The sequence below is a fragment of the Papaver somniferum genome, chromosome 4, assembly GCF_003573695.1.
Source record: "Papaver somniferum cultivar HN1 chromosome 4, ASM357369v1, whole genome shotgun sequence".
Classification (NCBI taxonomy): Eukaryota; Viridiplantae; Streptophyta; class Magnoliopsida; order Ranunculales; family Papaveraceae; genus Papaver; species Papaver somniferum.
The window spans coordinates 108,403,939-108,415,716 of NC_039361.1; the positions used below are offsets into that span (position 1 = coordinate 108,403,939).

General features: G+C 35.6%; 1 protein-coding gene across 1 annotated transcript; it reads left to right on the forward strand.

The window, feature by feature from the left end:
- Positions 1–6,062: 6,062 nt before the first annotated feature.
- Positions 6,063–11,609, forward strand: LOC113272976. Its single transcript, XM_026522754.1, has 2 exons — positions 6,063–6,311; positions 11,253–11,609. The coding sequence occupies exons 1-2, from the start codon at positions 6,063–6,065 to the stop codon at positions 11,607–11,609; spliced, it is 606 nt and encodes a 201-aa protein (XP_026378539.1).
- The last annotated feature ends 169 nt before the right edge of the window (positions 11,610–11,778 follow it).

Consider the following 11,778-nt stretch of genomic DNA (forward strand, 5'->3'; position numbering starts at 1 on the left):
AAATATCTTGGTGGCATTGGTCACTGTAATTCTCTCTGAGGCAGGCACAAATTTGTTTGTACTTTTACTTGATTAGTGAAGTCGGACAATACCTTAATACTTTTCACTAAGTGGAGGTAACCACCACGACCGATTCTTTCCCCAACTGAGTACAAGGAGAACAAAAAAAAAAAGAAAAGAAAAAGCAAGCCCACAAAAGGACAAGCAAATAATAGCTAAGCCTAAACATTTTCCCAACAGACAAGAGTGTCAGAGGGGTGAGCATGGGCCGGTATGGACGGATTTTCATCTCATCCGCATCCAATCCAATTCATTATGGATTTTAATTTTTGTATCCGCATACAATCCATCATCCAACGGATTTTGGATGCATGGATGGATTGGATACATATAATCCAATGGATTTGTTTTATAATTAGATTTTAACACTTACTTTGACATTGCAGTTGGTTTTTATAACATGATTTAGCAGTATATATATGCTGTACTGAAAAAACTGGTTGGATTTTATGGATTTCCGTAGGTTGTTTTGACATTTTGATTAATTTTTACAGTTTGATCCAGTGGTAATATACTAAAGCTTAAAATAATTTGATAACAACGGTTCATAATGGTTTCAATATAAATGTTTCACTACATATCTGTTGTACTGCTTCGATAAAGAAATTGACAAAAAATACTGAAATTTAATTTCTGATAAAAATAATATGAATATTTCATACGAAAATAAAACAGCGAATAAATTCTTTGCTGCATAGAAAAATAAAAAAAGTGTTTCTTCTCTCCGAGAATATGATATTTTCGCAGAGGCGGAACTGCCTTGTGACTAGGGCTAGCTACAGCCAGCCCCAACAAGAGAAAACATTTTTTCCATAGCCTTTTTTTAGTTGGGCAATAGTAGGTGTAAATTTTACGCTCAAGTCAGGTTTAAGAAAATGTTCAAGCCCGCCCTATAGCCAATGCCTAGCTCTGCCACTATATTTTCCGCTATGAGATATGTCCACAAAACGAATTAGTGAAAACGGTACATATTCACAATTTCCCCCTCCCTTGTCTTTGGCTCTTCCTGATGAAATCCCATCCTATATTCTTGTTATGAGGTGGGATTTAAAGGGTACGTATACATCTCCACCTTTTTGCGTCTAAAGAGGATTCTTTATCAAAACCCAAAAAATCTAGATCCCTAGACATTAGGTGAATGACGCAGTCTGGGTACCGATAGTGGAAGATTCAGGGCGGTCCGCGAGTTATAACCCCAGAGGTGTCACTATCCTTCCATAAAAAATCCATCAAAATAAAAGTAACACAAAAACCCAATCAAAATAAAATTAACACAAAACCCCCAAATTTAAATGTTGGTTTCATCAAATTTTATTTTGGTTTCATCAAAACCAAAATAAAATTTGATGAAACCAACATGTAAATTTGTGGTTTTTGTATCAAATTTTAAAAATTTGGGGTTTTTGTATCAATTTTGTTTACGATGGAGTTTTAATGGATCCCAACATTTGAATGGGGTTTTTGTACCACAAGTTTGTTCACCTTGGATTTTTATGACTAGTTTTGTTCTTTTTTCTCAATTTTTATTTAAACTACATTTCTTTTTTAAATTTAGATTTTAAAGATTTTATTTTTTAAGAAAAATTAATTTATTTTTTTGGTTTTCTTTAATTTGTCAGCTGGTGTTATAAAAAGAACATTTTTGAAAAATCCAAAAACTTTAAAACAGAAAAACTATAAAAAAAACAACTCTTAGAAAATAATTATAAAATTATGAGCATAAAGGTATTAATGTAATAATAAAAATTTGGTTGATAAGAACTTATTGATTTTACTAGTGTCTCTATTTTGTCTTTATTAGGTATGCCTCAAAAATTATGAGTATGCCTTGTAACAATCTTCTTCTTTTATTAACTCTTGACTTGAGTGCCTATACTAAAAGTTTTAAGCCCACCTGGAAAGTCCATAAATGGAACAGCTGATAGATTTACGAGCAACGAGGTACTTCAGTCATTCATTCCAGCTTCTTTTTCAAAAGGAATCAAAGCTTACAATGTCAAATTCCAGTATTCTACTCCCTGTAATACATATGAACAAAAACAAGAAAACAAATAACAAGGATTTACATCTACGGTATACCTGACCACCGTAACTATTTTGGAATGTTTTTTTCAGCTTTGTCATTTAAATTACTATTTTTCTTTTCAAGTAGAACAACACCACCACGATATAATGGGGTATGCCTATGTGGCCCCCGGACAATGAAATATATTGACGAGATATCTTGTTTTTTTTGCTCGGTAGAACTCGATATCTTTTTCCTGTGTTAAAGATTCATATTGAGCTTGGAATCTTAGTTATTTTAGGAATTAGTTTTAGGTTTCCTTATTTAAACCCCTATATAAAGGATTAAGGTGGTCATTGCCGATGAAACCATCAAGCCATCGACTTATCTCAAGTGGAAATTGAATTATTATCCCTATTTCTGATGGACCTTTATAAATATCCCTAGTTTTGTTGTTGATACAAAAATATTTGAACCAGTGGCGGCGGCGGTGGCGGCGGCGACGGACTAGTGGTGATGGCGGCGATAGAGTAATGGTGGTGGAAGACTGGTGGTGGTATAATGGTGGTGGTGAAGGAGTGGTGGTGGAATATTAGTGGTGGTGGCGGTAGGTGGTGGTTGTTGAACGATGGTGGTGGATTGGTAGTTGAATGTTGGTGGTGGTGCTAGTGGTGGTGGTGGTGAAGCGGTAAAGGAATAAATTTATTCCATTTTGAAATAAAGAAAAATATCATATGGGTGAGGGTATTAAGGTAATCTAATTTTTGAATTGATAAGGTTATTAAAAAGTAGGGATTTATTTATTGTTGTATAGGAATATATTTATGGGAAAATTAGGCGCAGGTCCAAAAAAAATAATATTCTCGTTGTCAGGCCCACAATTAATTTTAGGTACCGACACCCATAATTATTCCCGCGACACCCATAATTATATGAAATTATTAGAAATATCTGCATGGCGGATTATGCATCCGCATGACGGGTTATGCATCAGGGGTATAATTGGCAACACAACTTGGATACACCATATCTAAAAATCCGCGCCTTAGAATTTTATAAATTTTATATCGTTGGAAATCTTTTTAAGAGAGCTACACAACGAGTACAAACAAGAATATCAAAATTTTGTTTTTCACGAAAAAATCGGAGGTGATCATCATTTTAGGCAAAATTTTCGAAAACTTGATACATAACTATTATGCAGCCACCAAAAAAGATGCATAACACATTCTGCAGACGCATAACGAATTATGCAACCATTTTCTTCATTGCATAACAAATTATGCATTTGGATAACAAAGTTATGCATCTATAACAAGTTATGTAACTATTGTTTTGGTTGGTTTTAGTACGTCCATAAGAAAATTGATGCATTATGCAGTATGCATCCCATATTTACGGATGCATATCAGGTTATGCATCTATTTTCTCGATGCATAAAAGATTGTGCAACAATTTTCTCGATGCATAATGCATTATGCAGTCATATTTTCGGATGCATAACATTTTCACGACTGCATAACATATTATGTAGATATTATTGTAGGTGCATGACAAGTTATGCAGCCTTATTTTTTGTTGGTTTCAATACTAAGAAAAAGTAGCTGCATAACGTGTTATGCAACCGTTTTCTGGACTGCATAACAAGTTATGCAAAAAAAAAAAAAAAACTGCAGAACGTGTTATGCGACCGATTTCGAGAATGCATAACAAGTTATGCAACAAATTTTATAGATGCATAACCTGTTATGCATCACTATTCACACCTCCATTTTCTTTTAAATGCACGTCACACGCATATCAAACCCATTTGCACTTTCATCTCCACTGCAGCATCCTTTTAGCTCCATTTTCTTTTAAATGCATAATCCATTGATTGGCTAATTAAGGCACGCCGATTGGATGCCTGGAAATGAATATAAAATAGATCAAGTATGACATCCCAATTTGAATGATGATACGGACATTAACAGATAAGTAATGCTAGATGAGGTATATAAGCTTATAAAAAGAGTCTAATGAAAAAAAATGAAATGCACTTAGCTAGCTCCCCCCATTTTGTAATCTTCAATTTGTTTCGCAGCATCTAAAAATCTAACTGCTAGCTACGTATGAACAAACTAGTCATGAGGAACATATATGTGACCAACTTTGAAATGATAAATTTAGACTATCCGTGTTCTATCCAAATGATCTAACCCCATGTGATACACAAACTGCGCACATGAGATGCAAATGTCTGTAGACACATCACAATAACAAAGATCATAAATCAAAAAATGAACTGGTATCACATGCTCAACAAAGAAAAAGTGTTTATTCAGTCAAGTTTTAAAGTTATAAATGCAATTTGAACGGCCTAAAAGTTAGACCTATAAACAGTTGTCGATGCAATGAGCACATGTATGTCTCATTTTGTCTTTGTACTGACTAGCTCAACCTATATGGGAACATTTATGTCTCATTTTGTTTTTGTAAGAAATTTCAATTTCAGATCACTAGGAATATTAATGTTTATACAACCAACAAACCACTGAGAGTCTGACAGTAAGCATTAAGCCATCCAAATCAGTCGACACTTGCGGTAAAGCTACAAAAACTAAGCAATGAGATGTAACCCTCTTGTTGTTGGAATTGGAATGATTATAGGTTGGGAAATTAAGTCATCCAACCATGATTCTGGAAGATTCCATACCAAATAATACACCAAAAAAAGTAACAACAGGGAGATTCAAGATCACATCCTTACTACTTTAAATGCACCTCTAGTTATGATATGCACTGAACTAATCAAAGTGAGAATCAATGAAAAAATGAACAGATTACCCGTACGAGTCTCTTTATAGCCAATCCGCTCCCCAAGCAACTCATCGATGCAATCTAGCGAACCACCACGAGCAGCCCAATGAAGAGGAGTGCTCCTCAAGGAAACTGCATTTAACACTCCATGAATCTCAAATTGAGATATCCAACCAAAAGAAAATTTTCAACAAAGATAGCATTTTTGCACCAATATTCACCCTATGTACTGGTGGAAGCACAAGCAAGAGATCCACAATCCAACAATACAATATACGAACACATTCAACACTTGATAATCAATACGATACATCCAAATCCTAAACACTACCAAATTGCAGATTTCATAAATTATTCATCTAAATCACTAAATCAAGTATAATAAGTAATAATTCGTTCTCAAGTATCGGTAATTCATATTCAAGAGAACAAGTACCAACAACAAACACAATCCAAGGAACATTTTCATGAATTGAAGTGTTTACTCAATAAGTATGGATACTGACCTCAAATTTATTTCCAATTGTTTTCACCTTGGATTCAAATAAAATACAATTCGTTGAATCTGGATCCATAATTATGAGCCGCCATCAAACCTCTGAAAGTGTGGTTCTGCGAAGAGAAAGAAAAAAAACTTCTACAAGAAAGAAAAGAAAAATAACCCTAATCTTAAAGCTCCATTCCGGTGAAAAAGAAACAAGATTAGAGTGAAACCTAAAGAGAATTTAAGTTAGAAATCGAACTTGAGATTCTCCGACAGAGCAAATCAAATGCTTGAAAACTTTAAGAAAAAAACAAATAAAAAACAAACGAATACAAATGCATAATTTCTGAAAATAAGGGTCTGCGAATAATTTTTTCTTAGAAAAAGGGTGCGTGCATGAAGTTTTCCGCCGCTGGGTTTATGGGTGAAAAAATTTGGAAAAATAAGTGTCACAGTGGTTTTCACAAATATATAGGTAAGGCTTTTTAAGAATTACTATTTAATGACCCATTTTTGTGATATGCCAAGAAATTTTTATGTATTCCCTCAAAGCAGGGTTCGGTTTTACACCTAGACTCCTTTTCGTGTACAACTTCGATAAAGTTTCATAAGAATCCTTTTTTCCCCCGAGAATCGACGTATATATAAAGATATCTACCAAGAGGATTTAGAGTCCGATACTCAAACCACAAGTTTTCTGAGAGATTTCATTAAATGGCGATTCATCATAAAGGGGAGGAAGATGTTACGGCAAAGTCAGAAACACTAAAATTCCCGCAATTCGAAATCATCAACGCAACTGATGCAAATCATAATGATCATTATTATTTCTCATCGAACCATGATCATCTCAGCCAGAAATCAACTGCTTATATAATGAGAGAATGGAATATACTCAAAGACAGCCTTCCTAATTTCATCTACGTTAGAGCTTTCGAGGGGAGAATCGATCTACTAACAGCTGTAATTATTGGACGAGCTGGTAGTCCTTTTCACCAAGGTTTATTTATTTTTGATATTCAATTCCCTTCCGATTACCCAAACTCACACCCAAAAGTTGTTCGTCGCTACTCTAACGATTTACGTTTGAACCCTACTTTGAATCCTAGCAATGCAGTTTGTTATACATCAGTAAAATCTAAAAAGCATTGTCTACCAGAAATGGAGTATGGTATATTAGGAATATTATTTTTGATCCTAATGGAAACTGCAAGATGAAACTTAGCTTATATAAAGACAATTCTCTTTATTGATGTTTAGAAAATCTCTCAAAACTAAACACAAGCTCTAATCTTGCTCATATGATCAACCACAACTTTGGTGATCATATATATATAGAACTATGAATTCCTTTTCCTAGTCCTATTATCTTATTACATGTCTTTCCTTTTCTTAGAACTAGATGACTTCTAATTCCCTTAGGATTACATCAATTTCCTAATCTTGTCCTAACCAGCTTGTTAGTGACTTCTATGTTGAAGTTTAACCAACATTCTCCCCGTTAAGCTTCAACCTTACCCGTGACATATCTTGTACTCCAATCAGTTGTCTCATTTCTTCAAACTTGATCCGAGCTAATGCCTTTGTCTATATATCTGCTTTCTGCTCAGTTCACGGTATGTGTTCTACGTTAATGATCTCCTTCTCGATGCATTCTCGTATGAAATGATACCTTTTGTGAATGTGTTTCGTCTTCCCATGAAACACTGGATTTTTATTAGTGCAATTGCAGACTTATTATCAATCTTGATGAGAACTTTTTCAGGTTCTCTTCCTTTTATTTCACCCAACAGTTCTTGAAGCCATATTGATTGTTTAGCTGCTTCTATTGCAGCCATAAACTCAGCTTCACAGGATGAGAGGGCTACAGTGTCTTGCTTCTGTGAACACCATGTAATAGGTGCTTCACCTAGATAAAATATATGACCAGTTGTACCTTTTCCATCATCTTGGTCAATATTATGACTGCTGTCACTATACCCAACAATTCCTCTTGATCCTCCTCAACCATACTTCAATCCACAGCTGATTGTTCCTCTTAGACATCTCAATATCTGCTTTATTACATCACCATGAGACTTGCGTGGACTCTGCATATAACGGCTTGCTACTCCCACAGAGAAAGCCAAGTCTGGTCTTGTGTGTAACAAGTATCTAAGGCATCCAACATTTCTTCTATAACTCGTTGGATAACGTCATCTTCTTCTTGTGCCTTTGAAACTTTAAGTCCAAACTCCATTGGTATCTTAGTTGGATTACAAGTTTCAAGTCATGCTTCTTTAAGAATTCTCCTTGCATAATCTTCTTGTTTAATCTGAATCCCATCTACTCCTTGATGGACTTCTATGCCAAGGTAATAAGTGAGTTTTTCGAGGTCTGACATCTCAAACTTTGATGACATTTCTCCCTTGAACTCATTGATCACCTTAAGGGAGTTGCCAGTCAAAAATAGATCATCTACATAGACTGCAATCACAAGAAGCGTTCCCTTTTCTTCTCTTCTGTATACTGATGTTTCTTTAGAGCACTAAACAAATATGATTTCTCTTAAGGTTTGATCTAACTTTGTATTCCAAGATCGAGGAGCTTGTCTTAGACCATATAGAGCTTTTGATAACTTATAAACCTTATGCTCTTATCCTTTTACTTCAAAACCTTCTAGTTGTTCAACATACACATCTTCTCGCAATTCACCATGTAAGAATGCTGTCTTAACGTCTAAGTGGTGAATTTCCCATGAGTTTGATGCTGCCTCTGCAATTAATAAGCGTATTGTTTCAATTCTAGCAACTGGTGCAAAAACTTCATCAAAATCTATGCCTGATTATTGTACATATCCTTTAGCTACAAGCCTTGCTTTGTATTTATTGACAATACCATCAGCATTCCATTTTATTTTGAAGATCCACTTAAGACCAATCACTTTTACCCCACCTAGCTTATCAACTAAACACCAGGTCTTGTTTCTGTTGATTGAAATAATTTCTTCTCCACATGCTTGTGTCCATTTAGTCGAGACATTTGCTTCCTGAAAATTCCTTGGTTCATCATTAACAGAAAGTAGCATAATCTCACATTCTTCTGCAGCTTGAAGAACATTATCCTCCAGATACTGTGGCTTTTGTATCTGTCTTGTTGATTTTCGTAGTGGAATGGGTTGAGTTATTTCATCGATCTCCTCTTCTTCTTCTTCTTCTTCTTCTTCTTTAACATCATTGTTTCCATTGGTATTGATGATTATGGGTCCTTTGCCTTCATCAATTACTTGACCCCATATCATGTGAAACATTCCTGGATCCCTACATGGTCCATCATTAGTTTCTTTCCAGTTCCAGTTTGCTTTTTCATCGAATACCACATCTCGACTCACTATTACTCTTTTCGTTGTTGGATTGAATAATCTGTAAGCTTTGGATCCAGGCTCAATTCCTAGATGCACAAGAGTCTGAGATCGATCATCCAGTTTCTTAAGTGTTGCAGAATCAACTTTTGCGTATGCTTTGCAACCAAACACTCTTAAATGATCTATGTTTGGTTTTCTCTTTCGCAAACTTTTATATGGAGTCATGTCTTTCAGAGCTTTCGTAGGTATCCTGTTTATTAGGTATGTGGAGTGTCGTACAACTTCTCCCCATAGATAATTAGGTACCTTCATATCCTTTAAAGAACTTCTTGTCATCTCCATTAGAGTCTTGTTTCTCCTCTCCACCACTCCGTTTTATTGTGGTGTATATGGTGCTGTGAGTTTCCTTTTGATTCCATTTGACTCACAAAACTTGTTGAACTCTAAGGAAGTGAACTCTCCTCCTCTATCAATTCTAAGCATTTTGACCTCCTCTTTTAACTCTTTTTCTATCAGATTTCTGAAATCTTTGAATCTGTCAAATGCTTCACTCTTTTCTTTCATAAGAATAGACCACATATATCTTGAGAAGTCATCTATAATAATAAATATGTATTTGTTATTTGCAAGGGTTTGTGGTGTAATAGGACCACATAAATCAGCATGAAGAAGCTCTAATGGCTTTGAGGCTCTGAATGTTGTTGATTTTGGAAAACCTTGACGCGTTTGTTTCCCAACTAAACATGATTCACAGATCCTTGATTCATCGTTTATCTGTGGTAGCCCTTGAACCATCTTGTTCTGAGACATAGTTTTTAAGGTTCTGAAACTTATGTGTCCTAACCTTGCGTGCCAGTTCCATGTCTGATCTTCCAGTCTCATATTCAGACACAATGACCTTCCAATCATGAGACTTATCTTGTAGAGTCTATTCTGTGAGCGTGAGACTCTAACTAAAAGTCTTCCACTTGGGTCATGAACTGTTAGATAATCTTGTCGCATTCTAACATCACATCCAACTTCTGTAGCTTGTCCTAAACTTAGAATGTTGCTTTGTAAGTTTGGGATGAAGTAGATGTTTGTGACAAGATTTTGTTCTCTAGTCTTGCTCTGAAATAGAATTGATCCTTTCCCTTCAATTTCTACAGAAGATCCATCCCCAAACTTCACTTGTCCTTTTATTTTCTCATTGAGTTCAGAAAAGTAGTGTCGCTTACCAGTCATGTGATTGCTGGCTCCATTATCTAAATACCAGATTCCTTCTTCTCCATCCTTTGATTCGTAGTTCTTTGGTATTAGTTTCCCTTCGTTTAAGAATACAACTTCGTGCATGAAAAGAGCTGTATCTGCTTCCCTTGTTTCATTCTTGTTTGCTTCTTCCATCTTTTGTATTCTTTCAGGGCATACAGAGGAGAAGTGTCCTGGTTTATCACATCTGTAACAAATAATGTTTGATCTATCCTTATTTTCTTTCCCTTGGTTTTGATCATTCTGACTTGTTGTTCTATCTTGTGAGTTAAACCTTCCTCCCCTTCATCGGCCTCTGTTTACTCTACCACCTCTTCCACGACCTCTTCCTCTTGTCGCAGAGTTTTGTTGGTAATAGTTTGTGTACAAGAGTTTTCCTTGAGTTTCTCCATTGTTTTCTTCATCAAGGATTCTCTCTTCATATGCTTTCAATCTTCCAATTATATATTCATAGCTAGTCTTCTTTAAATCTAAGACTTGTTCGAGAGAGGCTATGATATGAATATACTTGGATCTTGGTAAACTATTGAGAAACTTCTTTACCAGTTTATCTTCATCAATGGATTGTCCAAGTGACGCAGCTTTTGAGGCTATCTCTGATAGCTTTCCTGCAAAACTATCAATAGTACCAGTGTCTTTCATCTTCACTCTTTCAAATTCAGACATTAAGGTTTGCAGACGGGCTTCTTTAACTCGATCAGCTCCGAGATTACGTGCCTTTATTTCATCCCAAATTTTCTTTGAAGTTTCCTGTTCACCAACTTGTAGAACAAGACATTCTGGTATTGCTTGAAAGAGTAATCCAATGGCAACATTGTTTTTGTCTGGGTCCAATGTACCAGGATCAATTGTTTCCCAAACTTTGTAGATTTTTATCAGTACCTTCATTCTCATGGCCCATACTGTGTAGTTTGTGGCGTTGAGGATTGGAACTTGTATTGATGGTGGCGTGAACTGTTTTGCACCCACAATGGTGGTTTCGTTTTCCATGGCTCAGAAAACAAGCTCTGATACCAATTAATGGCAACTGCAAGATGAAAGTTAGCTTATATAAAGACAACTCTCTTTATTGATGTTTAGAAAATCTCTCAAAACTAAACACAAGCTCTAATCTTGCTCATATGATCAACCACAACTTTGGTGATCATATATATATAGAACTATGAATTCCTTTTCCTAGTCCTATTACCTTATTACATGTCTTTCCTTTTCTTAGAACTAGATGACTTCTAATTCCCTTAGGATTACATCAATTTCCTAATCTTGTCCTAACCAGCTTGTTAGTGACTTCTATGTTGAAGTTTAACCAACAGATCCGAGTAAGTGTTATTACTTCAAAACCTGAACCTACATACTCAGACCAATGTTGCTGTATTTTGCCCACCTACTGGGGCTTCTGGATGGAGAAGGAGTATTTAACCTTCAACCAAGATATGTTCATGCTAAATTGTCAAACAATGCTGGCGGTTCTTAATAAGCCACCAAAACATTTGAAACAATTTGTTGCTCAGCATTTCCGCGACCATGCAGAGAGCATACTGATCGCTTGCAAATCTTATATCGATCCTAGCGCGCTGAAGGTCGATAAGCATGCTAGCAGTAAGGATGAATACGGCATAAAAGCTGATGACTCAGAATTCTCCACTACTACTCCAATCAAAGAAGAATAGGAAGAATACAAGATATCCATGAGGAACGTATATATTGAATTGGTAAAAGCGTTTATAAAGAATGGGTCGGATATTTCCATGGAGAATTACGTTAATGATGAAGATCATAATAATGTAGCTGACACTGATGACTACATGGTTGATACGAAAAATAAGCATAGGAACCTGG

Bases quoted from the DNA above. Each gene is read 5' to 3' on its own strand.
- LOC113272976 (XM_026522754.1), top strand. From the start codon at position 6,063: ATGGCGATTCATCATAAAGGGGAGGAAGATGTTACGGCAAAGTCAGAA. The intron at 6,312-11,252 runs GTAATTATTGGA...TTTAACCAACAG, and splicing joins GAATCGATCTACTAACAGCT to ATCCGAGTAAGTGTTATTAC.